The sequence below is a fragment of the Eschrichtius robustus genome, chromosome 11 (genome assembly GCF_028021215.1).
Source record: "Eschrichtius robustus isolate mEscRob2 chromosome 11, mEscRob2.pri, whole genome shotgun sequence".
NCBI lineage: Eukaryota > Metazoa > Chordata > Mammalia > Artiodactyla > Eschrichtiidae > Eschrichtius > Eschrichtius robustus.
This window is the reverse complement of record NC_090834.1, coordinates 2,471,909-2,499,406: the sequence shown is the minus strand read 5'-3', so window position 1 is coordinate 2,499,406 and position 27,498 is coordinate 2,471,909. Positions and strand designations below refer to the sequence as shown.

Here is a 27,498-nt window from a genome sequence, read left to right as displayed (position 1 = left end):
GTGAAGCTGGGTCTTGATGTTGAGATGGAGATCTCTGAGAGATTTTCGCCGTTTGGTATTACGTGGAGCTGGGAGGTCTCTTGTGGACCAGTGTCCTGAAGTTGGCTCTCCTACCTCAGAGGCACAGCCCTGATGCCTGGCTGGAGCACCAAGAGCCTTTCATCCACACAGCTCAGAATATAAGGGAGAAAAAAAATAGAAAGAAAGAAAGAAAGAAAGAAAGAAAGAGGATAAAATAAAATAAAATAAAGCTATTATAATAAAAAATAAGAAAAAAAGTATTAAGAGGAAATGTATTCAGAAAAAAATTTTTTTTTAATTTTAAAAAATAGATTTATTAATTTTTTATAATAAAAAATAAGAAAAAATTATTAAGAAAAAAATTTAAGAAGAAAAAAATTTTTTAATTTTTAAAATAAAAAATATGAAAAAACTTATTAAAAACAATTTTTTTTAATTTCTAAAAAATAGAAAATAAGGAAAAAATTAAGAAAACATTTATTAGGAAAAAAAATTTTTTAAGTAAAAAAAAAAAACAAAAACGGACGGACGTAACCCTAGGACTAATGGTGAAAGCAAAGCTATACAGACAAAATCTCACCCAGAAGCATACACATATACACTCACAAAAAAAGGAAAAGGGGAAAAATTAATATATCCTGCTCCCAAAGTCCACCTCCTGAATTTGGGATGATTCGTTGTCTATTCAGGTATTCAACAGATGCAGGCACATCAAGTTGTTTGTGGAGCTTTAATCCGCTGCTCCTGAGGCTGCTGGGAGGGATTTCCCTTTCTCTTCTTGTTCGCACAGCTCCAGGGGTTCAGCTTTGGATGTGGCCCCGCCTCTGCGTGTAGGTCGCCTGAGGGCGTCTGTTCCCCGCCCAGACAGGACGGGGTTAAAGGAGCAGCTGCCTCCGGGGCTCTGGCTCACTCAGGCCGGGGGGAGGGAGCGGTACGGAGGAGGCGGGGCGAGCCTGCGGCGTCAGAGGCGTCGTGACGTTGCAGCAGCGTGAGGCGCGCCATGCGTTCTCCCGGGGAAGTTGTCCCCGGATCACGGGAGCCTGGCCATGGCGGGCTGCACCGGCTCCCGGGAGGGGCGGTGTGGAGAGTGACCTGGGCTCGCACACAGGCTTCTTGGTGGCGGCGGCAGCAGCCTTAGCGTCTCCCGCCTGTCTCTGGGGTCCGCGCTGATCGCCGTGGCTCGTGCCCGTCTGTGGAGCTCGTTTAGGCGGCGCTCTGAATCCCCTCTCCTCGCGCACCAGGAAACAGAGAGGTAAGAAAAAGTCTCTTGCCTCTCCGGCAGCTGCAGACTTTTTCTCGGGCTCCCTCCCGGCCAGCTGTGGTGCGCTAACCCCTTCAGGCTGTGTTCAGGCCGCCAACCCCAGTCCTCTCCCTGCGATCCGACCGAAGCCCGAGCCTCAGCTTCCAGCCCCTGCCCGCCCCGGCGGCTGAGCAGACAAGCCTCTCGGGCTGGTGAGCGCTGCTCGGCGCCGAGCCTCTGTGCGGGAATCTCTCCGTTTTTCCCTCTGCGCCCCTGTTGCTGTGGGATCCGCGCTGATGGCCGTGGCTCGCGCCTGTCTCTGGAGCTCGTTTAGGCGGCACTCTGAATCCCCTCTCCTTGCGCGCCGCGAAACAAAGAGGCAAGAAAAAGGTCTCTTGCCTCTTCGGCAGCTGCAGACTTTTTCCCGGACTCCCTCCCGGCTAGCACCGAAGCCCGAGCCTCAGCTCCCAGCCCCCGCCCGCCCCGGCGGGGGAGCAGACAAGCCTCTCGGGCTGGTGAGTGCTGCTCGGCGCCGAGCCTCCGTGCAGGAACCTCTCCGCTCTGCGCTCTGCACCCCTGTGGCTGCGCTCTCCTCCGTGGCTCCGAAGCTTCCCCCCCTCCGCCACCCGCAGTCTCCGCCCGCGAAGGGGCTCCTAGTGTGTGGAAACCTTTCCTCCTTCACGGCTCCCTCCCACTGGTGCAGGTCCCGTCCCTATTCTTTTGTCTCTGTTGTTTCTTTTTTCTTTTGCCCTACCCAGGTACGTGGGGAATTTCTTGCCTTTTGGGAGGTCTGACGTCTTCTGCCAGCGTTCAGTGGGTGTTCTGTAGGAGCAGTTCCACGTGTAGATGTATTTCTACTGTATCTGTGGGGAGGAAGGTGATCTCCGCGTCTTACTCTTCCGCCATCTTGCCCCCTTCCGCAACCAAGTTTTTAAGATGATAAAATAGCACATATCATAGACTCATAGGATACCTAGCATATAGTAATATGCATTCAATAAACCTCAGTTGTGAATATGAATTTAACCAATTCCTCCCCTTGGATCCAAGCAAAACTCAGAGCAGTGAATGCCCTTAAAGTCATGAATATGAATGACATCCCACGTACATTGCTAGCAAAGCAAGCTGCGGAGTGTGTTGTTCTTAAGGGGGTTCACACCACTCTGGTTCAAATCCACGTTTTAGTGAGGTGGCCTGAGAGGAAGAGCATCAGGTGTGCAAGGAGAGTACAGCATCTGGGAGGTCCAGCTTCCTCCATTGGCTGCTCTTCCCTGCCTCCTGCTCAGTCTCGTGGTATGTTCAGGACATTGTTATCACAGCCGACAGCAAGTCTTGGAGTTCACTCTAGACCAGTCCAGACCACATGTGCATCCTGGTTACTGGAGAGCTTATGAAAATGCAGATTCGAGTTCATTACATCTGAGGTGGGGCCTGAGTCTGTGTTTCAAACAAACTCCCAAGCGATGATGATCTGCTGGTTTTCTGGTCACACTTTCACATAGTGAAGGGCTAGCTCAGTGCTTCTCGAACCCTCATGTGGATACCATTCCCTCTAGGTTTACGCCGCTTACGTGATGGTCTGGGGGCCATCAGCATTGTCATCTCCTGGGAGCTTACGAAAAATGCAGACTCTCAGGCTCCACCCCAGACCTACCAAATCAGAATGCATATTTAAGTAAGATCCCGAAGAGAGTTACAAGCACAGAAAAGTGGGACATCCCTTCAGGGTGTGTGTTTATTTGCATAGGACCCTGCACTTGTTAAATGCCCTGCTCTCACCATCTTGAAATTCTTAATAGTCCTTGAACAAAGGGCTCTGCATTTGCGTTTTGCACTGAGATCCACAAGTTATGCAGCTGGTGCTGGATACCCTGCTATATACCCCAGTGCTTTTCAAACTTTGGTGGGTGTATGACCCAGCTGGGGTATTGTTAGAAAATCATGTTTCTGGGTTCCCAAAGATTCTGAATCAGTAGGACAAGAAAATCTGTAACAAAATCACCTCCTGTGATTTTGATGCAAGTGGTCCATGCCCACTTTCAGAAATACTCCCCTGGTCAGGTTTCCCATCATTTCTATCCTTTGTTGTCCAAAAAACGCAATAAGCAGCACAAAGCAAGCTGGACAGCTGAGCAGAGGTGTTTCTGGTTGAGCAGTTTTCCCTACAGGGCCTCTCAGCAAGCCTTTCCACCTGTGCCTGAGAGGCCCGGCAATGATCATGTGACATTTACACAAGTACAAGGGGAAAGAATGCACAGCACTGGAGAGCACATCTTGAGAGGGACTGCCTGGGGAAGCTGGGGTACTCAGCAGCAGTTCTCAGGCTTTTCATGGTCACAGACAATTATGAGAATTCAGTGGAAGCAACCGTCCCTCCCCACTGAAAAATTCACCTTTGCACATCCTGTGGAGCACCCAGGACCAGGACTTAGAACCCGGCTGAGGGGTCTGACTCTCCATCACTCCCTAGCCCTCTACCCTGAGGCAAGTCACCAGACCATTTCCGACCCTGGAGGCCTGATCTTTAAAGTGGAGAATGGGTAAGATCATCTATCTCACCAATTTGCTGCAAGAATCACATGAGACAGGGTGTATGTAAAAGTACTTTGTACCCTGCAAAAGAATGATTACATTGGAGGCAACATTGTACCCACCGTGGCTAAGTTGCTATTTCCAGCATTATAGTCAGGATCAGGGCACTGTGTTTGTGAATTTAGCCTCAGGCCATAAAACATACTCGGTGTAGCTAGAGAGGGAAATGAATGCAGACAGATTTGATGAGGACTTAGCCAGAGTAGCTGGGAAATTTGAAAGTGTAGGAAAAGAGAAGGGAGCTTCCACAATTTGGGGACTCCAGATGCAAAAATAAAAGAAAGAAAATCTATTTTTACATGTGCGAACCGTTTTGAGATTTTGGAAAATGCCTTTAGTCTAGCAGTAATTGAACATTTCTGCCCCTGGGTGTAATGAGGAGAAATAGCAATGGTGGTGGTCCATATTTAGTTTTGACTTCAAAAGCCTTCTGTTGGAATTCGCTATTCTGAGATGGGAGGAAGAATGTTTAGTAGTTAAAAGCTGGGTTTCTGATCTAGCACACGTTATCTGTGCCATTTGCCAGAAGCATTCAGTGTCTCTGTTCTTCAATTCTTTTTACCAACAGAGCCTTCCTCATAGGGTTGTTTTGAGTATTGGGCAACTTAGTACACCCAGAACATCTTGAAAGCAATGTGAGGGATTACCATCGTGCACATCATGGAAATCCCAGAGCGAGGGGAGGATGGGGATAGTCCCAGGGCCCAGCCATTCTGAGGATGGATGACGGCTCCAGGCTATAACTATTGAATAGTTAGGGATATTGAAATGATCCCGTGCTCAGGGGTTTTCAGAAGCACAGAATCACTCAGGACCCGGAAGTCTGAAATAGCCAATGTTCTGAGGCTGCAGTTCTGCAAGACCTCTGATGCTGAGTTCCAGAAAGTGCCACCCAGGCCAAAGCAAGCAGGAGGTGCGTGTGTACACACTGGGGGCAGGAGACGAAGACAAGGCATGGTGACCAGGCATCTCAGCCTTGCCAAGAAGACCCTGATGGCTCCCGTTTCTCTGCGGTCCCTTGACTTACCCGTCTGGTCCTCCCTCCAGGTGCACGATTGACAACCGGGTCACCCGGGTGGCCTGGCTGAACCGCAGCACCATCCTCTACGCCGGGAATGACAAGTGGTGTCTGGACCCCCGCGTGGTCCTCCTGAGCAACACCCAGACCCAGTACAGCATCGAGATCCAGAACGTGGACGTGTACGACGAGGGCCCGTACACCTGCTCTGTGCAGACGGACAACCACCCCAAGACCTCCCGGGTGCACCTCATCGTGCAAGGTAGGCGGCCTGGGGCAGCCGGTGCAGGGGGCGGCTGAGAGAGCCTGTATCCACCACTTTCATTGTGATTCTCAACTGACATGAGTCTGATTGTTTCATCTGGCCAGGACAATTTCCTAATTTTCACTTTGCCATTTGATGCTAAAATTTCAAATCATTTTCCCATTGAATAGGACTAGGATTTGTTTTTTTGTTTGTTTGTTCTTTGCTTTTGTTCCAATAATACGTTTTCTCAGGAAATTAGCTCCTGATTATTGCTTTCCTTGGCTTTTTTCTCCTCTAAGTTTTTTTAAGGTTCCATCCAATGCTAAGCTTGCTTTATTTTAAGACCAGCATTTTAGCTCCTCTGGCACTGCACACATGCCATCCCTCACACAGCCTTCAGAGAAGGCAGAGCCGAGTGCAGACGCTCTAAACACCTACCTGGGACATGGCCGTCACAGCCACCTCTGTTGTCTCCAGCTTGTTTGCTTCTTCTCTCACCTCCCAGCCCTGGGTTTCTGATACCGCATCTCGCCTTTAACGCCTGTGTCTGATCCTCTGTGTTTTCGCTGCACCCCGCTCCCCTCCCCTTCCTCTGAGCCTCTCACACCCACCCCCAGCTTTTGAGGTCTGTGGTTTTGCATCTCTTGCTTCCGCTGCCTCCATGCTTCCCAGGCCCTGCTCTGCTTCCCCATAAGCAGAGCAGGTGCTGGGCATTCAGACAACACGCAGCCGGGCAGACGGATTCCCAGACGGGGAGCAAGTGCTCAGAATCAGACTTGGCCGCTTTCTGGCTGTGGGACCCCAGGTTACCAACTGTGACTCAGAGTTTTCTTTTTGTAAAGTGGAGTCAACGTTGCGAGGGTCCGTGGTGGGGATTACATTTTCCATGTACTGATGTGTAAACACTCAGGAGAGGGCCTGGCACACAGAGGTGCTGGTTAAGTGTTAGCTATCTTTTTAAAAAATACAGCTGCTATGTTTTTAAACTTTTTTAAAACGTATTTAACTGTGGACCGCATCCTTGTTCCTTTACCTCAGAGCCCCCGAGCGAGGGAGCCAGATCCTCTGCTGGCCTTTTCTCCAGCTCTCGTTCCCAGCTCCCTTCATCCCCCTAAATGGCAGGTCCACGGCAGTAAACTCCAGGTCCGGAGGCTCCTGCAGCCGCCCCTGCCCTCCCTTCCGGCACCCCAGAGGGAAGGGGAGAGCTGGGGATGGTAGGAGAGAGCGACAGGAGAAGGAAGAGTCACAGGGAAGGGAGCTGCGAGAAGGCAGCAGAGAGGGCAGCTTGGGTCAGGGTCCCGGCTGTGAAGGGCGCGGTCGGTGGGCAGTGACGGGAAGAGGACAGGCTGCGGGGAGACCCACCCAGGCTCCAGCTGCTCAGGGATTAGGCCAGTGGGGTGGCCGAGCCCCCCGTGCTGTGACACAGCTTGGTCACACCAGGTTGTTTTTATTTTATGTTATTTTTCCCTCTTTCTTCCTAAAAGGAAATGATGATGGTTTTTTCCCTTGTTGGTTCTATATATGAAGATCTTCAAACTGCTGGATACAGACAGGATTTTTTAAAGGAAATGGAATTGCATAGACAGTATCAGAATGTATCACAAACAGCAGAGTAGGTATTGTTGCATGAGATGGTCTTGGTGCACGAAGGTTTTATTATAGGCCAGAAAAAGATTGAGAATCACACCGTTCTGTGAGGGAGTTTGATGGATGCCCCAGCGGCCCAATCGGTAGCACTGGGGGGGTGCGTTTGCAGCCACACCCCATGCCCCCCACCCCGTTCCCTCCCCCCAGTGCACACACAGTTACTGCTGAGAATGCCTGACAATGACAGACAGTCCTTAGGAACTCTACACCATCACAGACGCTTGCCTTACGAAGCAGGACCTCTGTGGAACTGGAACATGGAAGGAGTCGTGAGAAACTCCGAAGCCTCCTTGCAAACAAGGATCGTGTTTGCGTCATTGTTTTTCCTTAAGGTCCCCTCCCCCTCCTCCCTCACACCCATACACTCCTGCCCTGAGCACCCGGAAAGTGCCTCAAACAAAGTGCACATTTAATAAACGCCCCTTGAGGCAAATGGCTGGGTTATAGCCCCAAGGACTTACACAGGCTCAAAGAGGGAAGGTTGAGAGTGTGTGAGTGGGGGTGGGGGGAGGGGGGGTGGGGTCTACATCAGTCCTCACTCATATCCATGGGGATGGAAAGTGTCTAATCCCCAGCTAGGCGTTTACACCTGTGGCTTGGCGAGGTGGCCTCTGAGCATGGCATGCCACCTCAACTATCAGAATCTCATCTTGGGCTAATTTTCGAATGCTGATGGGTGTATTGATCTGGAAACAAGCTGGGTTAAAAAAGATTCTGGTCTTGTCCACAGACTCAGCCTGAGCTAATCCGCTGTCGATATGCCTGGACCGGGCATTATTGACACTTTAATGAATAGAGGACCATGGTTTCTCGGAGCCAACCCGTCCCTCCTCTTAAAAGCAATCAGACAAACTAAATAGAGCGAGGCTCCCCTGTTTCTGTATTGGAAAGAGGATACATCACCATCCAGGATTTAAAAAAAAAAAAAAGAAACGTATTTATCTTGGAATCATTTATTGTACTGAACGTAAACCCTAATTCTCAGCAGAATCGGACTTCTGGATTCTGTTGACATCCCTGTTCAACCCTTTGCAGCACGGTGTTGAAATGAAAGACGTATTAACTTTTCAAAATGGTATTATCGTCATTAAACACATACTCACAGACAGGCACACACATAATAGCAGCAGCAAATAACTAAACTCATATTTCCACCCATAAGTGTGTGTATTTGTGTACATGTAGTCAGCTTCATACATAAATAAACGCACACAGAAGGAAAATAATATTATTTTCACAGAATTAAGTGAGCTTACTAAAGTCTGAGATTATATTTTCCCCCTTTCTAGCAAATACCCCTACTGCCCGGCTTGTTCTTTGTACTGGGTCTTCTCTCTGGTTGTAGTGCTGTGTGTTTAACTCCTGCTGAGACCTGGTGCCACCCGTGCATCTGCCTAAGTACCAGCCCCTCAGCCCTCTGTGCCCGCCCCACCCTCGCCTTCATTCATTCACACATAAATCGCCACTGAGAAACAACTCTGCTTCCCGGTACCCTGGCCAAGCGCTCAGCACATGAAGATGAACGAAACGCTGCCCCTGAAGTATCAGTTGCCATTCGTAGGGGGAGGATGGACTTGTATGCCATTTGCCCAAGTCCTCCCCAGGAATGTAGGCTCTGGGAGCGTAGCTGTTGTCTAAATCCTTCCGGAGCGCCGAGTGCCTCCAGACCCTTGGGTGCTCTCGCCCCCCTGGTGTTTGATCGGACATTTGAATAGAGTTCAGAATGACCTGTACAGAGACCAGGCTGGTCCGCGTACATGGCGGCCACGTTTCCCGCGGGCTGCTGGGCACTGGCCAGTCCTGTGGCTCAAGCTTGGGCCTCAGGGCTGGGGCTTTCCTTGGCCCGGGTCTTCTGGAGCTTGGCTCTTAGTGCATCTTCAGCCCTTGCAGCCCTCAAGGCAAGCCTTTCACTGGTGGGAAGTTCTAGATTTGTGCTTGGCTCCCTAGGATATTTTAAAAATCTGTTGATAACACATCCTGTCGTCATAGTAAAGGAAAAGGGAAATAGGGGATGCTTGGTTCCTTTTGTTTTAGCGGGTCCATCTCTTCTCTTCTCACTACCTGTTGCTGTTGCGTTGTATTTTCCCTGCGTCTCTTTTTAGGAAGATCGCTCTGGGGCTACCTAAATTCTCCCCAGTCTTTCCCATGCTGTTGGGGGCGGGTGGTTTCCACAGGTCTCGGCAGGACTGGTGAAGTGGCTGGAGTGGGGGCAGTGGTCAGGCAGGCCTGGGCGACAGAGAGAAGCCCTGAGGTGGAAGGCACAGGGGTGGAGAAGCGGCCCTGAAGTCGAGCCGTGGAGAGCACCAGCCAGAGGAGGGGAGAGTGTGAGACCCCAGAGGACTCGGGCTGCGCGGCCAGGGCTGTGACACCAGCCTGCAGGGCGAGGCTGATGGCGCGTCTGACAAACGCCATCCACGGGCAGCGTCCGGGGAGGAGAGGGCTCAGGGCTGCAGACAGAGCCCGGGCCGCCATGCGGGGCGAGTGTCAGAGGCAGGTCAGGAACGAGGGGCGGCCTCCGGAGGAGAGCGGTCCTGGAGCCAGCGTGGGACAGAACAGCTGAGCTAAGGAGCTACTCAGCACAGTGGCTATTTAAAATTAAACGTAAACTAGCTAAAACCAGATACAATCGGAAATTCACTCCTTCAGTCACAGCAGCCGCATTGCAGGTGCTACAGCAGCCGCTGGGGGCTGGTGCCCCTGTGTTGGGCAGTGCAGATAGAATATCCCCAGAGGCCTTGAACTGCCTGCTGGGCAGCAGGTGCTGAAACAAGAATGGGCAGCACTGACTTCGAAGGCCGGCTGTGAGGTGGAAAGGGGGATGGGATTTTGGAGAGAAGATGGAAATTAGAAAAGATGGCGGTGCTTTAAAAACAAGAGAGAAGTGGGACTTCCCTGGTGGTCCAGTGGTTAAGGCTTCGCCTTCCAATGCAGGGCAGGTGCGGGTTCCATTCCTGGTCGGGGGAGCTAAGATCCCACATGCCTCGGGGCCAAAAAACCGAAACATAAAACAGAAGCAGTATTGTAACAAATTCAATAAAGACTTTAAAAACAGTCCACATCAAAAAATCTTTAGAAAAAGAAAAACAGGAGAGATCTGTTGAAAAAGATGGAGGCCTGGAGTTCCTCTGTTAGCCACACAGAGTAGGACGTCCGGAGTCCGAAGCTGTGTCCCGAGGAGCAGAGGCAGATCCTAGGGACTGGATAAGCGGGTGGATGCGGGAGGTACGTCCACCAGGGTAGCGAGACTCTGGCCTTGGAGCCGGGAGAGGGTGACGCTAACCCATCTCAGGTGCCCTGTGAGGAAGCCGCAGGTGGCAGCAGGCGGCGGGGAAGTGGGGAGGTGTTCAGATACCTGGACTTCGTGATTTTCCCATGCCTTGAATTCTCCATTCAAAATGAGTTTGTGAAAAGTTAAGAAATACCACCCAGGGGTTTGCACGCCCACTTAGGCAGCCAGAACGTAATCTTTTAGACCCGAGTGAGGGCGGTCCATCTACGATTTATTAAAATTTGGGTCTAGCGCTTTCCATCTCTTTGACCTCAGGGTGCCCTGCTTTATAAGGGCAATGAATAAGAGGCTGCTTCTCCAGTTCAGCTGCGTATTTTAATCCTTTCCCCCTCTTGATCCTGCTGCCAAACCAAGCTCCTCGGAATATGGAAAAGCTCTACGCCCGTCTCCGTTGTTTCTTGGAAGAGGCCCCATCCTGGAAAGCTGAGTGAATAACAATGCTTTGTGGGACTGAATTGTTTGCCAAATTCAGGACAGTATGGAAGACATCCCCAAAGCCCTAACCGTATTTGTAAAAGCCCTTATGTGGCAGTGCAGGAAAACTGCCCTGGTGGTCTTCGGGGACGTTAGGGAATGCTCTCCTTATCAGCGTGCAGAGCCCGACTTGGCAGGTCTGCTGCTATATACCTGCTGGGCTTCAATCTCACTTAGAGACCTACCTGCATGACAGAGGAAGGTAGAATGCAGTGCTTATAAAAATGAGGGTATTGGTGTAAAAATAATACTAATAAAAGCTTTCGGCCCTTTATCAGTTTTCTAGACCCTATTTAGGTCTCTCTTTTGTCATTGGAGCATCTAATCACCCCCTCCCTTTTGTTTGGTCTAAATGAGTTTTCCTGTTTCTTCCTGGGCAGAATTAATCTGAAAATCCCTGCTATTGTTTGGTAGTTAATTACCTGCCTTTTGGAGTCAAACAGCTCTGAAGCTCATGTGAAGGGGGTCCCCCCGCTAATGTCTGTGGAATAAGGCAGGGATGAGAGGAGGAAGCCAGGATGTGGCCGCCCATTCCCTGGGCTGGCAGGATCCCGGAGAGAAAGGGACCAGGCAGGGGAGTAGCCAGCACCGGCCGGGTGACTTGCAAACAACAGAGCTTTGGTGGTACCAGCCCCGCATTTACCTGGTATTGTCTCCCTGCTCAGAACCCTCCCCTCTTACCTGATATGTATAATCGTGTTGCTTTCTAATCCTGAATAATTAATTGACCTTGTCAAGCCAAACTCATTATTATGATTAAGAGAACAGGAACAATAACTTCTAATTTCTAGACACCTACGCCCCATAGACCCTCCCCACCCAGAACCTGAAAAAAAGGGAATTTGAAAAACAACAGATCAAAGGGAATAATGTGCTCTAATCCTCACACTGAAAGCAGAGACTTCTGTCTCGCCAGCCACAACCCCCGCTGAAGGCAGCCTGCCCCCTGGCCCTGCAAGGCTCCCGTGGAGCTGAAGACACCTTTGCACCATCTGATTTCCATTCAGGCTACACCTCGCTGAGTCCATAGTAGAGGAAGCATAACTGTCCAGCCCTAAGTCCACAGAAGTCACCTTTTGAGCACATCTGCATTATTCAGCTGCCAGTGGCCTTGTGTGACAGTAGGTCACGTTTGCCATCCCAAACTGCTCTCCAAACCTTCTAGCCTCTTCCTTGCCCCCGTTCAAGATATAGATCAAAATGCACATTTGGCCTGGTCGTAAGACTGTACCTCTGAATTCGGCAGAGCTTTCAAAAAGTCAGGAAATTAAATTCCGCCACAAAATTAAAGTGTTCCTCAAAGCACCCTGGAGAATGGCAAGGAAGTAGGGCATTTTACCTGAAATTGATTTACAGAATTTCGACAGCATGCAAATGAGGCAACTTGGTTTTACCTGCTGAGTTTTTAAATTTTTTGATGCAGTTATGGGCCATGGAGAGGCAAAAATTCTTAGTGAGTTTACTCAATTTCAGTAAACCCCTGGAACGTCATCCATCTGTTAAGCCAAGGAGGGTAGAGTCTATTAGACTAAAGAAATCTGAGAAAATAGCTATAGTAAAATTTACATAGGCTTAATAATGGCATTTTCTGTGCCTTCTGGCGTCGCTGGGGAGGATCTTTCTGTTTCCTAGGCAGTTGGGAAAACTCGGCACCTGCCTGCTGGCGCTTCCTGGTCAGCACAGTAGGTAATAACAGGTCCCCTGTCCTATCCTCCACACCACTCAGAGCTCTAGGGAAGCAGAAAGCCCCGGGTGACCCTATTGCTTCCCAGCCAGCCTTGTGGGAGTCAGGCAGCATCCCTCCAGGTAAGCAGTTAGGGCTCCCAAGGGGGGAGGTCTTTAAGCAACCACAGAATTCTTATCCCTTAGGTGGTTTTCTCCAGGGAGTCTGCGATGCCTCAGATTCCAATACCAGAGGGTTGAGAAAAGTAGCTCTGATTCCTCCCGGATCATATGTAGCCCTGTAGCCTCCAAATAAGATGTGTTGTCATTTTATACTGGGGAAAGGGCAAACACCAGATTCTGAGTAAGCAGCACCTCCTAATACATTCCTTTAGGTTCCTGTTCCCATATCAGAGGCTCCCTATGGTTTACTCAAATTGAACTTGAAACAAATATTTTTAATGAAGGATTGTATGAGGTGTCTTTATGGTTTTGTGATCCATTGTATCTGGCTCATGACTACATTCCTAAAGATTCTGGGTGTCATCCCTCTGAGGGTGTGTATAAAGTGATATCAAGGACAGCATCATTGATTTGAAGGCCATGACTTTTGCAAACGACTCAAAAGCGTCTAAACCCTCCCTCTTCTTCTTGCCAAATTGAAACATCTCGCTTCTTACGGCGTGGGGAGAAGTTGGTGACCAGGTCTCTTAGACCATCTGTTGTCAGATGAGGATTGTCAGCTGTCATCTTTCAATTCCATTTAACAGTATTCGGAAGGCAGGCCCTGGGGACACACGTGTTCAGAGTTCCCGCCCTGTCCAGAAGAGGAAACTGCTGTATTATTTGTTAATAACCCTCTTAGAGGGTAACAGGGGTTAGGAATTAGGATGTTTATACGTAGAAATGCCATGAATACACCAAAAGGGAAGAACTGATTTTATCTGCAAGATTAGGCAAAACTACAAGCTTGTGTTTCTCCAGGGTCTTCAGTGGTGAGCAGGGTTTTCCAGGGGATCTGGAGAGAAGCGTCCCAGCACTGGCGTGCACAAAGCTGGAAAGTCTGAAAACGTCTGACATGTAGGAGGAAAAGTGAGGATGATACGAGGTCCTAGGGCAGGGCTCCTGGGGCGAAGCCACTGGACATGGGGCCAGAAAGATGGGCTGCATGTAGGTGGGCCTGTGTGTCCGGGAAGGAGCTCAGTGATGAACAGAAGGATGAGTGTCACGTGGTTTTCCTTGATGTTCTACAAGAGCATCACTTCTCGTCCTCACGGAAGGGTGCACTCGATTGCTTTGGCAAAGGTCAAATATCCAGAAGGCAGTCAGTGGAATAGAAGATGGCAAGTGCCAGGGGGCAACAAACCTTGGAGGAGAGAGAAGTATTGGAAGGAAAGGATAGATCCAAACCCAACTGGTCCAGTGCCCCTCGCATGTCCAGATACAAAGGGGGAAAGACTGCAAAGACTCTTTTGTCATCAGGTCAGTATTTAAAGCACGAAAACATATGTTTTATAATTACATTCGCACTAATGATGATACTCCCTCGGTGTAGTTAAGGTGCCTTTCTTTGTACACTAGCAAACAGAGCCGTTGGCACTGGGGTGCTTAGCTCTGTCATAGTGATGATTGTGCCAGAGAGGTTTAGGATGCTGCCAGAGGTAAATGAGAACCACAGGAAGGGGTCCACAGCCCCTCGGGCCCGCCAGACCCGCCCACCGCTGGCAGCCACCTCTCACTGGTACCCAAGAGCCGTTGGGTAGAGGAGACCTGGTGCCACAGATGTCTCCAGGCCAACTTAGGATAGACGGTGTCACCCCTTGGAGTAGATCTTAAGATTTAAATTCCTGTTGAGCGTCGTCTGTGATAATTTAGTGTCTGATGTTGGTGAGAAATCTAATTGGCTTTTGCTGGAGTTCGGCTCCGTGGAGAAAGGCTCCTGGAGATGTTGGAACAAGATGCTTTTTCTTTTGAGAGATCTTCATTTCATGTTATTTGAGAAAAAAAAATTATTGATTTAAAATTAGGGCAGTTTAATTTGGTGGCATGTTCTCTTTATGTCTCAGTTATACATTCATGTCTTTGTGGTAAACTCAGCTGGTAGGGGGATTAAGAATTCAAAATAGAGGATTTTCACTTGGCAAATAGTGCTTTCTACTGTGATTAATTGGGAGTCTGCCCAATGAACCCAGTGTTGGCTCCGTTGGGGATGGAATAGCTTAGCAGAAAGAAGTAAATTTCAGGATTTAGGAGTCCCGGATTCCGGTCTGAATCTTGACATAAGTACCTGGAAAAATGACCCACTTCTTTAATCTATTTCAGATTAGACACACTTTATAGAAATGTTTTGATGTATCACCCAATCTAATTTGGAGAAAGGTACCAAATAGAAGGAAGCCGAACATCGCTAGAAAGTAACGTCCTTCATTTGTGTAATTGTTTATCAGCATAAAGGTTTCCAGGCTCTTCCTTCCCTTTGTCTTATGTTGGCTACTTTAAACAGTCCTGGTCCTCTGTACCAAGAATGCGTATGTGTCCTGTTGCGGATTTGGGTCTCCATTCCCAGGAGGCTGTCTGGGGTGCATCCCCCTTTCCCCATCCTGGTCCCCTCCTTTGCACTCTGTGTGCCTGGTTTTCTGACCTCTGACCTGCTGATGTTCCTCTGCTCTCTTGCCATCACCCCCTTTGCTCTTAAAATTCCACGGGTCTGGTTTATGGAGGTCTCAGACTGCTGTCGTGCCTGCACTCCAGAAGGGGGACTTGTGCTCACGCTGCCCCTCAGTCTAAGCACCCAAGCTAGCCATGACCTTTCTCGCAACCTTGAGCTAGGGGGTCAGAAAATTTGATTTTCCTTTTCCCCTTTCACTCACGCATAGACTACCATGTGTCGAGTACTGAAATACGAGTTGGAATAGATACAAAGATGGCTGAGACTGACCCCTGTGATCAGGATATGAAATGGGGCTGAGGCAGCAAGTAGGGCTTAAAGGGGGAACTGCTGGGACAGAGCTGTTCACGAGCATCCTGGGACTAAGAGAGAGACGCTCCTGCAAGCTGGGGAGCTGGCTTGGGTGTCCGGGAAGGCCAAACAGACACAAGTCTTCCGAAAGTGATGGTCTGACATTTTAGCTCTCGGTTGTTAAAATGAAAATAAAACAGCTAGTCTGCCCACACCCACTCTGCTCTCCATCACCCACACTTTCTCCACTCGCAGCCAGAGTGCTCTTTTCAAGCCTGGATTTGATGGTACCTCAAGGACTTGACCGAGGGCTGCACATCCTGGGACGCCTCCTCTCCGCTCCTGGTTCACACCACGCTCCTGCCTCACTGCTCTCATTGCGATTTACTTTACTTGTTCTTTCTGGTCGCGGAAATGACCAGAAATGGCTCTTCTCCATTCTCTGCCTTCCGCCTTTCAGCCTTTCCTCTTTTCACTCAGTTAACCCCGTTTACCCTTCAAACAGTAACTTGAATGCCACGTCCTGAGGGAGCTTCCTCAGACCTCGTGTCTTAGGGTAACCTCCACCCCGACCTCCCCCAGGACTTAGAATCATGCAGCTCTTTGTATTTCTCACCACAGTTGTAATTCGGCATTTGTTTTGTGATTAGCTGATTGTGTCTGTTTTCCAAGGAGCCTGTCTGCTTTTGCATTTTATCCCCAGGGCCTGGAACTTAATAGGGGCTCCCAGGCTACTTGTTGGATCATGAATGGACCCATAAAGCTTCTTTTTCCAATCATTAAGCTAATGGATTTATTGTGTGTTGAGACTGGCTGTGCTAGGCTAAAAAATGACCACCCAAAATCTCAGGTCCTAATTTTTGGAACTGTGAGTGTTACCTTACATGATGACGTCTTTGCAGATGTGATCAAGTTAAGATCTGACATGGAGAGATTAACCTGGATTAACCAGGTGGGCACTAAATGTAATCACATATATCCTCATAAGAGGGAGGCTGGAGATTTGATACAGACACACAGAGGAGAAAGCCACGTGAAGATGGAGCAGAGAGAGACTCAGAGTTGCTCTCTTTGGCAACTGGAGTGATGTGGCCATGAGCCAGGGAGCAGCCTCCAGACGCTGGAAGAGGCAAGGAACAGATTCTCCCCTAGAGCATCCAGAGGCGGTGCGGCCCTGCAGGCACCTTGGTTTCAACGCAGTGAAACTGATTTTGGACTTCCTGGTCTCCAGAACTGTGGGAGAACACATTTCTGTTGTTTTAAACTGCCGAGTTTATGGTACCTTGTTACAGCAGCTGCAGGAAACTAATACACTGGCCTTCAGCCCTGTGAATCCCTGGTGGCTGAAAGTCAGAAAAGGTTGGTATTCCAAACCTGCCAGAAGTTCAGGTTTGGCCAATGTGAGAGCTAAAGAAAGAGTCATCTTGCAGGCAGGCTGTATATTTCTTCTTCTTCTTTTTTTTAAAAAATTAATTAATTAACTTATTTATTTTTGGCTGTGTTGTGTCTTCGTTTCTGTGCGAGGACTTTCTCTAGTTGCGGCGAGCGGGGGCCACTCTTCATCGCAGTGCACGGGCCTCTCAGTATCGCAGCCTCTCTTGCTGCGGAGCACAGGCTCCAGACGCACAGGCTCAGTAGTTGTGGCGCACGGGCTTCATTGCTCTGCGGCATGTGGGATCTTCCCAGACCAGGGCTCGAACCCGTGTCCCCTGCATTGGCAGGCAGATTCTCAACCACTGCGCCACCAGGGAAGCCCTGTTTATTCCTGCTTTATAGGCATCTCTTTGGACAGCCACCCTTGTAATGTAGTTGTTTGTACAACATCAGCTCCTTGTCCTTGGGGTACCTACAGGAGGTGATGGAATAATCCAAATGCCGAAACACAGACTCTACGTTTTGATGTTGAAAATAACTGCCACCAGGTTCCGGGGGTTGGGGGAGCCACGTGTGATTCCAGTGGAAGGAGGCTGGTGATGCGGCCCAGCACTGGGCCCTGAGATGTGCTTTGGGGATCTGGGATTAGAATTGAAGATAAAGTTGCTAAGTGTTCTCTTGTTAGCTGGGGGGACCTACTCCTTGGACTTGATCACTACTATTTGTCCCACCGGTGCCTCAAACTCAAAAGGTACAAAATCAACCTCTTGAATTCTAGCTGTCTTTGCCGATGGCCCCCCACCCTGACCCCAAACTTCTCCCTTCTGTGGGCTTCCCATCCGGTCAATGGCAACTCATTCTTCTAGTGGCTCCTGTTGTAAACCTCAGCATCGATCTTGACTCTTTTCCTTCTCCCCTACTCCTCTTCAGTCTTGAGCACTTCCTGTTAGAGTTGCTGAAATGTGAAGTTTATCCAGAATCCCACCACTTCTCCCCGCACCCAGCTCTACTGCCCTGTCCCAAGCCCCTATCATGTCTCCGTCTTCCACTCTCACTCCCCACCCTCTGCTCTCCCCACCCCTCCCCACACTCAGCAGGACTGGTCCTTTACAGGTTTCCTCATCCCTCTGAGCAATCTTGCCAGTCCTTCGCCAACTCCCTCAGAGTAGACCCCGAAGTCCTTACTGTGGCCTGACGGATCCTGTACCACCTGGCGTCTCTCCTCCCTCTTCTTACCCCACCTCTTCTTCTGCTTGTTCTCGGAATACGACAAAGGGGCTCCCACCTCAGGGTTGTGCCCCCTCCCCTGCTGGAGCCCGTGCCGGGTGTCCCTGGGCACAGCCCCCCATTCTGCAGGTCTCTGCCCCAAGGTCACCTTAGGGAGAGGCCTCTCTGACCACCTGTGTAAGGCAGAGATCCCACCCACCTGCTCACTCTCTAGCACCTTTCTTCTTCGCTTTTCTCCGTAGCAAAGCTCACCTGTTGGCATAACATATATTCACATGTTTAGAGTCGTGGTCTGTTTCCCTCCACGAGGACACGTGCTCCGGTGGGGGAAGGCAGGGACTTGGCTGCTTTGTTCACTGTTACATCCAAGTGCCTAGAACAGGGTCTGGCATGTGGTAGGCACTCAATCAATGTCTACTGAATAAATAAATGAATGAAAACTAGGGTCTGACGGTAAATGAAAATCTTCCCTCCCCTGCCCCCAATTCCAGGGTTTATTCTGTTCCCTTGCTTGCGTGTGAGAGTGTGAACTTTTCTGTTATTTCTATCAAAATGCTGTGGTCACCCTATTCTCAGACCAGGTGACATTAAGCTGACTTTACAGGGTGGATTTTCTTATCAAGTTAAAGACGAGGGCTAGTGCCCCAGACCGAAGGAACCACACTCAGAGGGAAGGGCTTGAGAGACCTCCGAACGGGTCACCCCGTCCAGCGGCTGGATGGAAAGCACAGGCTGTGAGGGATGCCCACGGCCCGGAGGAGGGAGAGGACCAGATCTCCGCCAGCCCACCAAGTCCAGATTTCATCTTGGAAGGGATGGTGAATTATAGGAAGGTTTTAGGCAAGGAAACGGCAGGACTTATGTTTTAGAAGGACCTTTGGCATCAGAACGGAGGATGCACTGGAGGGGTGGTTTTTGAGGCAGGGATGCTGAGAGACAATGTGGTCTGTATCATGTTATCCTTCGTTCCTGGTCTGGAGAGACCCCCTCTCTTGTTGAGCAGCTACACGTGTAGAGCTTTAGGGCATCTGACTGAGGACAGGAGTTTGTGCACACAAGTAAGAGTGGGCCGGGCCCAGGTTTCCCAGATGGTCCTTTTCCCAAGAAACATGTGTTCTCCTCCATGTGGGATTTGTTAAGGTTGGAAGTAAAATGAGGTTAATGTTTACATCTTTGTAAAAGTTTCAGGTTTATATGTTTACAAATAAGGGGAAAAGACTGTGCCAGGCTTTGTTTCGGTTTGGAAATCTGAGAGTATGGCTTTTGGATTATTGAAATAAAACCAGATCACCCAGTGGAGGTAAGATTTACAACAGGCCATGAGAAAACGGTAATGGTTAAAATAAGACAGGATAAGGTGGAATCAAGCACCAGGAAGGCCTCTCACACAGGAGAAGTTTGGAAATAGGAAGAGTAGTAGGTTCAGATAACCCCAAAACATGAGATACCAGAACTTAGCATGAGACCATCCATGTCTGTTGTCTGCCTCTGAATCTCATGAGGCAATTTCTAAAATTAAAAAAAAAAAAAAATGGGGAGAAGAAGAAGAAGGATGTTGATGACCTCCCAGACCGATTGAATCACCCAGGGGGCGGTATGAGTAGGGACCTTATGCAGGTGGGTTTGGGAATCACAGATCTGGGCCCAGAGGAGCTAAGGGCAAGAGGCAACTGCAAGTGCAATTGAGAGCATATTTATATAAAATGCTAGCTTATGTCTGTGCTTGTTAGCAGGAGAGGCGTCTGTCAGGTGAGCGGGCTTGTGCCACGTTTCTGATTACAGCGTGGCTTTTCTCTCCCTGAGCTTGTTGCTGTTTGTTGTTCAAATGAAAAATAGGAAACAGAGACATAAAGAAGAGCCGCCCAGCTAAGTGGATCAGCACAGACTTTCCCGTGTCCCCTACTTGGTTTTAGAATAGCTTCTGAAGAATTACTAGGCTCCGCCCTCATTGCTGTGGTCATACACTGACCCGTCTACAGCCCCTCTCCTCCCTATGGGGGGGCAGTGAATGCATGTCCAACCCTCTGCTGCAGCTCCAGGGTCTGTTTTTCCAGAGCCAGGGCTCACAGGACCAGGAATCGAGAGTGGAAAGGGAAGGGGGTACCCCTAGGGACCCACTAGTAGAAGTTTTGCTTCCTGTTCCCCTGACCTTCTACTCTGCTGGTCTAGAGACCTTAGTTCCAGGGGGAGGGAAGCTTCCATAAGGAGACAGCAATGATTCCGTGGAACTGGAAGTTAAGAGGCCCTACTGGCCGCTTTGGGCTCCTCTGGCCTCTAAATCAACAGGCAAAGGAGGGAGTGATGATGTTGGCTGGATGGTTGATCCTGACTCCCAAGGGGAAACTGGACTCTTGCTCACAACGGGGGTAAGAAGAGGATGCCTGGAATGCAAGGGATTCCTTAGGGCTTCACCATGCCTGTGACCAAGGCCGATGGAAGATATAACAACCCCATGCAGGCAGGGGGACGAATGGCCCAGGCCCTTCAGGAATGAAGGTTCGGGTCACACCACCAGGGAAAGAACCACGACTAGCTGAGGTGCTTGCTAAAGGCAAAGAGAATGCAGGGTAGTTAGTGGAAGAAAGTAGCTATAAATACCAGCCACAGGCTTGTGACCAGTTACAGAAATGAGGACTCTAATTGTCATGAGTATTTCAAATAGTTCCCTCTATTTTATTATGAATATGTGTTTGTGTGTGTCTATGTACGTATATTAAGCGACTATTATTGTTTTCTCTCTTCTCTCATTCCCTTATCATATAATGTAACATGTATTGACTTTATATCAGTATTTGTGTTGTTAATTTTATGTCACAGTATTTAAGTTACAGGACGTCAGGAAAAGAGTAAACATCACTCAAGGACTCTACCTCCTCTTCTGGGGAAGGGATTAGGGCAGGTTAGTTGTATCAGACTAGGTGGAATTAGGACCTTATTATTGTCTTTATTTGGAGATTAAGTATGTTTTAAGGAGATGTGTATTGGTACCAAGTTAACAAGGGGTGGACTTGTGATGGTTAATTTTATGTGTCACCTTGTCTGGAGTAAGGGATGCCCAGGAAGCTGGGGAAACATGATTTCTGGGTGTGTCTGTGAGGGTGTTTCCAGAAGACATTGACATGAGAATCAATAGACTTGAGTACAGAAGATCTCCTTCACCAATGCAGGCGGGCAGCAGCCAATCTGTTGGAGGCCTGAATAGAACCAAAAGGCAGAGGAAGGGCAAATTTGCTCTCTCTGCTTGAACTGGGACGTCCATCTTCTCTGACCTCAAACACTGGAGCTTCCAGTTCTCTTACCTTCAGACTAGGACAGAATTACACCACTGGCTTTTCTGTTTCTCCAGCTTGTAGACAGCAGATCACAGGTCTGGCCTCCATAATTGTGTGAGACAATTACTCTTCAATATAAAATAGTATATCTGTCTATCTGTCTCTCTCCCCTATTAGTTCTGTTTCTTTGGACAACCCAGGCTAATAGAGATGACAAGTGCATTTTTCACAGTAAAAATCCTGCATAGATTGAGAGGAAGTTTAGCCCTACTGGTGGTAGCTGATGACACTGGAAACGTAGGCCAGGGTGGCCCATAGCACTCAGAAGAGCAGGCAGCCCACTGGCAGCACCACAGAAGGGGCGCTGAGACAGGGTCGTTACCATCCCTGCCCCCCGCCGACACACAGCATCTCCTGCCTCACCTTTGGCCCAGGCCCTGGGTGAAGAAAGAAGCATTTATAACATAAACTTGTCCTTCCTTCAAGCATTCACTATTCAGATATTCACTGAGTTCCTCCTATGAGCCATGCATTATGCTAGACTCTGGGGTAGAGCACAAAGACCAGATACTTGTCCCCAAAGACAAGAATATTGCTAGAATATTGCTAGCGGGTGATAAGAGAACTGAAGAGTTCATTGTGGTATAGGGAGAGGGTCGGGGCAAGGACCAGGGGCTGTGGCAGTGCCCCGGAGAAACCCTTACCTCCAAGAACCCCAGCGGACCCCCAAAGGCAAGCTTCACTTTAGTGAAGCTCTGAATAGGGTTAGCCAGGTGAAGCGGGGCAGGTGGGTGGTCCCAGACAGGTGACAGCGTTTGCAAAGGCCAGGAGATGGAGGGGAACGTGGCCAATTCAGGAAACCCATAAGCCTCCCTCAGGCAGGGTCTGAGAGGAGGGGAGAGAGGGTGGCAGGTGAGACCAGAGAAGTGAGCTCCAGCCAGGTCCCACGAGGTCCCGGAAGCTGGCTACAGAGTTTGGAATTTTTCTCAAGGGCCAAAAAAGCCCAAATTAGAGGAGAAAGGACCCTATTCTGGAAGATTTCTCACAGGGTTTCTGTTTTGCCGAGAGGGTTCCGGGGAGCCAAGTGAAGGCAAGGAGGCCTTGCCTGGGTCATCAGCCTTCCCCCGTTCCTTCCCCTGGGCTCCCAGAGCTGCTGGGAAGAAGAGGCCGTGTCAGACCCAGTGCGTAGCCTGTATCCTCGCCTTGAGCGGGTGTAAACTGTTGACTGATGCTCCGACTTGGCTGCAGTGAGTTCCCGTGTGGAAGATCAGTGGGGCTGGTGTAGAGGTGAGATGTACAATCTGTCCTCCCTGGGATCATCTTGCCATCTCCCATCTGTCTCTCTGAGGCTGTTTTTCATTTGATCTTACCAGCAACTTCTGTTTCATTGCCGCCTGTACTTTTTGTTGTCTTCTGCCTCTTGCAGCATTTCGTCTTTTTTCATTTCTTTCTAATCTTGTTCGGGTGTGCTCCCCTCATCACTCTGTTGTCTGACCCATCACCTCACACATGTGGCCGCACCATCTTCACTTGGACCTTCTGGTCTCCGTCCTGTGGCCCCTTGCGCTCATGGGCCCTTTGTTCTCATGTTTGTCTCAATCTCCTCGCTCCCCTATGTTTTCTTTCTGTCCCTCTTCCCTCTCTCCTCCTTCCTGGCCCCTTCTCCTCTGGCATCCCTCAGTGGTACCCATGGTCTCTTCGTGCCAGTCCACAGCCCCGTACCCCCCAGCCGACCACCCCCTTTGGCTCCTCGGACAGGCCGCCTCTGTCCTCTGACCTGTCCACTAGGACATTTTCTCCTCTAAGTGGCATCCGTGGATTTCCCTCCAACGCCAAGAGCTCACATGGCTTTTGTGCAGAGAATAAGATAATCAAGTGCACCTTTTATTTATTTATATTCATTCTGCTTAATAAGCACATCTTGAAATTGAGCTGCATGTCACTCACACTATATCACTTCCCCTGGGGAGTCTGCATTCAATCTCACTTGAAATTCTCTCCCTGCACAGCCCAGGGGGGGAAGATGGTGCATTTAAGATTTCTTTGTTGAGCTTCAAACATGGTGTGTCTGTGTCCTTTGGCCCTAATGCTTTTGTGTGTGTTGGAGAGGGGGTCGCATCTGTGTATGAGGCAGAAGGAACTCGCAGCTGATCATGGTGTATTGGGTTTGTCATGTTTATTAGCCACAGCGAACGTGAAGGACCACAGAGGGAAGGAGGGCTCAACCCTGGGGCTGGGAACTCCCGGGATGACTTTGGAAGGGGGACCGTTCTGAAAGGCTGATGCTTTTACTCCACCCGACTCTCCACTGATCCACTCGAGAGAGTGACAAGTGAAAGTACCTACTGTCAGAAACATCGTGGCCGCTCCACCGGCCGCCTGGCCCCTTCTCTGCAGAGGGGCACTGCCTGTTATCAGGCCTGGCCTGGCCACAGCCAGGAGCAGCAGGAAAGGGGGGGTTCCTGGAGTGGGGCAGTGGCCACAGTGCAAACATCTAAGCTGAGTTCCAAGGTCTTCCCTGGCCCCCTCTGGTGTGGGGGGGGTCTTCTCAGAGGCTCCAGGCTGGGGTGCTTTACTGGGGTACAGTATGTCCATAGATGTGCTGATGTTGGGAGATTGTAAACATGGCTTCTCATCTAATCTCACTGTTAGCGGCAACTGGAGGAGAACAGGGCGCCCAGGCTTTCGTCAAGCGGTGATCGTGATATTTACAGCTGTGCGTTATTGAACCCTTACTACATGGCAGCCAGGAAGTGGGTGAAGCACTTTACGTATATTATCTTGTTTAATGTTCAAAACAACCCAGTGCAACAGATGCTGTTTTACCCTTCCTTTAGAGATGAGAAACAGGTGCTTGCTAGCCTGGGTAGCGGTCCACATTGGGAGGCAGCAGAGCCAGAATCTGAGCTCAGGCGTTCTGACTACACAGCCCAGCCTCAGGCACCGTGCTCCCCTTCATGAGCAAAGACTCAGGTTAATCTGACTCAGAGGAGTCTGATTCCCAGGTGGGAATGGGCCCCATGAGCATGGACCACAGGCTCAGACCATTTCAGAACTAGAAGCACCTTGAAGGCCACCTAGCCAGTGGTTCCCAACTCTGTTGCATATCACTGTTACTTGTGGGTATTGCTAAGCAGCAGCAGTGTTGAAGGCCTCCCCGCTCCCAGAGATCTGATTCAGTTTACTGGGGATAAAGTCATGGCGTCCTTATTTTTTAAAACACCCTGGGTGCTTGTATATTTCACCCATGTTGAGAAGCACCGTTCTAGTATTACAGATGGGAAAAGATGAAACTTAAGAGGTTAACTGGCTTGTCCAAGGTCACACAGGTTACAGGAAGTTATGAGGACCAGTCCAGTCCTGCTGCCTCTCATCCAGGCTTTCCCTTGCCCCTGATGAAAGACAAATCCCTCCGCATGTGTGTGAGAGAACACAGTAGACATGGTGGGTAAGAATTTGCCCTGACACATGATTGGGTTAGGATAGTAGCTGTGACCTTGGGCTTCAGTTGTCTGTGCTTTGGGTTTGTCTCTTCTGCAAAACGAGCATAGTAATAAAGCCTGTCATAGCGAGTTGTTGTGAGGTGATAATGTGACATGATACCACCTAAAGGTTTCATAATTCTGCCCAGCATATGGTAATTATTTCATCGTATGGAAAGTACCCTTCATTAAACATCAGTCTTGCTAGCCATTCTCAAAGTAGTCTTAACTTTAAATTAGGAAAAAATAGTGCATAAGTAAAAAATGTTTATTAGACTATAAAATCACTGAGGATGGCATGTGTTCTTAAACTGTACCTTGAACCCAATCAAAAAATGGACAGAAGATCTAAATAGACATTTTCCCAAAGAAGACATACAGATGGCCAACAGGCACATGAAAAGATGCTCAACATCACTAATTATTAGAGAAATGCAAATCAAACTATAATAAGGTATCATCTCACACCAGTCAGAATGGCCATCGCCAAAATATCTACAAATAATAAATACTGGAGAAGGTGTAGAGAAAAAGGAACCCTCTCACACTGTTGGTAGGAATTTAAATTGGTACAACCATTGTGGAGAAGAGTATGGAGGGTCCTTAAAAACCTAAAAATAGAGTTACCGTATGATCCAGAAATCCCACTCCTGGGCATATATCCAGAAGAGATGAAAACGTTAATTTGAAGATACATGCACCCCAATGTTCATAGCAGTGCTATTTACAATAGCCAAGACATGGAAGCAACCTAAGTGTCCATCAACAGATGAATGGATAAAGAAAGTGTGGTGTATACCTACAATGGAATATTACTCAGCTATAAAAAAGAATGAAATATTGTCATTTGCAGCAACATGGATGGACCTAGAGATTATCATACTGAGTGAAGTAAGTCAGACAGAGAAAGACAAATATCATATGATATCACTTATATGTGGAATCTAAAAAATAATAAAAATAAATCTGTACACAAGATAGAAACAGACTCACAGACATAGAAAACAAACTTGTGGTTACCAAAAGGGGAAGGTGGGGAGGGATAAATTAGGAGTATGGGATTAACAGATACAGACTACTATATAGAGATAGATAAACAACAAGGATTTACTGTATAGCACAGGGAACTATATTCAATATCTTGTAATCACATATAATGGAAAGTAATCTGAAAAAAAAATATATGTATGTATAACTGAATCACTTTGCTGTACATCTGAAACTAACACAATATTGTAAATCACCTGTACTTCAATAAAAAATCAGAAAAAGAAGTTGAGCAAGTTGACATCACCTGCAGGCCCTCGCTGAATGCTTACCGATGGCATGTCTGGCCACCTGTTGGCTGAGGTGGGCCTAGCATTCAGATCTAGTGTCGCCATGTTGCCCCTAGCATGTTACCACAAATGGGGCTGCTGTTCTGCCTCCCCTGGTTCTTCTCAATGTCATCACCAGAGTAGAAGTAAAGGCATTTGCAGTGCTGATGCTGGACAATAGCATTAGCACTTACCTTACAGACTAACTAGGCCTGTTCTCTGTGGAATTGTTACTCTCAGGAGGCATGACTTTTTTCATTATTTTGTCTCAATTCTATTTAACAGAGAAGTCGTGGTAGAATGGTGTTTCCTCTTGTCCCTTAGCTGATGACATGCTATTCCTCCCAAGTCTCCCCTTCCCCCATTGGTCCCTTCCTATATGGCTGTTTTACTCTCAGCTCTTTCTCACCTGTTGGTGTCTACACCTTTACTCTTCCATTCTTTTCACCTGGGCTTCATCATATCCTATGACCTGCCTGAGCCCATGACTTCAACTACCGCGCTTTCACTCATGACAACCAACCACATCTTTGTATTCAGTGCCAGCAAAACTGTATCTTCAAGAGCCTATTGGATTCACCTCTGGGAAGTTCTGTGATGTGTTCAACATTGAACAAATCATCTCACCCCACTGTCCTCACCACCCCAAATCCTCTCCCTTGTGTATTAGCAACCTTGAAGAATGGAAACACTATATCCCCATTGGCAAGGACAGAGAACTAGAGGTTGTCCTTGATTCTTTCCTTCCTATAGCACCCCTAATTCAGTCACTCACCTGATCCTATAGATACCCCTTGTTCATATCTCCCCATCTTTAGTGTCACTGCCTTGGTTCAGGATCTTACCTCATTTTACCCAACCGATTGCCTTTTATACAATCTCTGTCCTCTACTATACATCCTCTGTCCAGTGGTCACAGTAATAATAATAGAAACATTTATTAGGTTTTTACTAGATCATGGGTACCAGGCTTAGCACTTACAAAATCTCACTTAAATCGCACGATAGTCATAGGCAGTAGGTGAGAATACGATATCTACACCTTGTAGATGAGGAAAGCAAGGCTAAAAGGGCTTACAATCTTGCTAGAGATCATAAAGCTTTCACATGGAAGATGGGGTTTGAACCCTTATCTGTTGTTGAAAGGATGCCCGTGGGTGGTTTACCTCCTCCTCGGGAGGCTGAGCTTTTGCTGTGCTTTCTCAAAATCATCCTCTTGCTAAGTGCTGCTTCTTGCAGAGAAGAGTTCTTTTTCTTTTATTTTTTGGGGTTTCCCTGTTTCCTCAGCAATGTTGATTTCATTGCATTTTCATAATATTTCATGCTTTAATTTAATTTATTTAGTGCTATTGTACAGTGCCCTGGGCATCTCTGGAGAAGTGAGAATTTTATAAATAAAATTATTATTACAGCTGCTCTGATAGCAGCCCCTGAGCTATTTAGTAGATATATCGATTACTTTCAGTGTTGAAAACTTTCACCTAAAGCCCTTTATGGCCCAAGTTCTCCCTGTCTTTTGCTGCTGTATCCTGCTTGTTGGAGTCTAGACCCAGTCATGTAGCTTTTCTCCTTATTCTCCCCAGAGTTCCCTGTAATGGATTCTGAAAAACATGACCTAGGTTTTTTTTTTCATCTTTTTGAATCACTGAAGTTCCAAGTCCCGTTTGCTAGACCTATA

The 27,498-nt window shown here is 48.5% G+C and overlaps 1 protein-coding gene across 7 annotated transcripts in view; it reads left to right on the top strand.

The window, feature by feature from the left end:
* NTM (neurotrimin) overlaps positions 1 to 27,498 on the top strand; it is a 403,323-nt gene that overhangs the window by 217,472 nt on the left and 158,353 nt on the right. For all 7 annotated transcript variants that reach the window (XM_068554509.1, XM_068554508.1, XM_068554507.1 and 4 more), the window contains one exon: positions 4,901 to 5,133. In XM_068554509.1, coding sequence (XP_068410610.1) covers positions 4,901 to 5,133 — 233 coding nt within the window. The remainder of the gene's footprint in view (positions 1 to 4,900; positions 5,134 to 27,498) is intronic.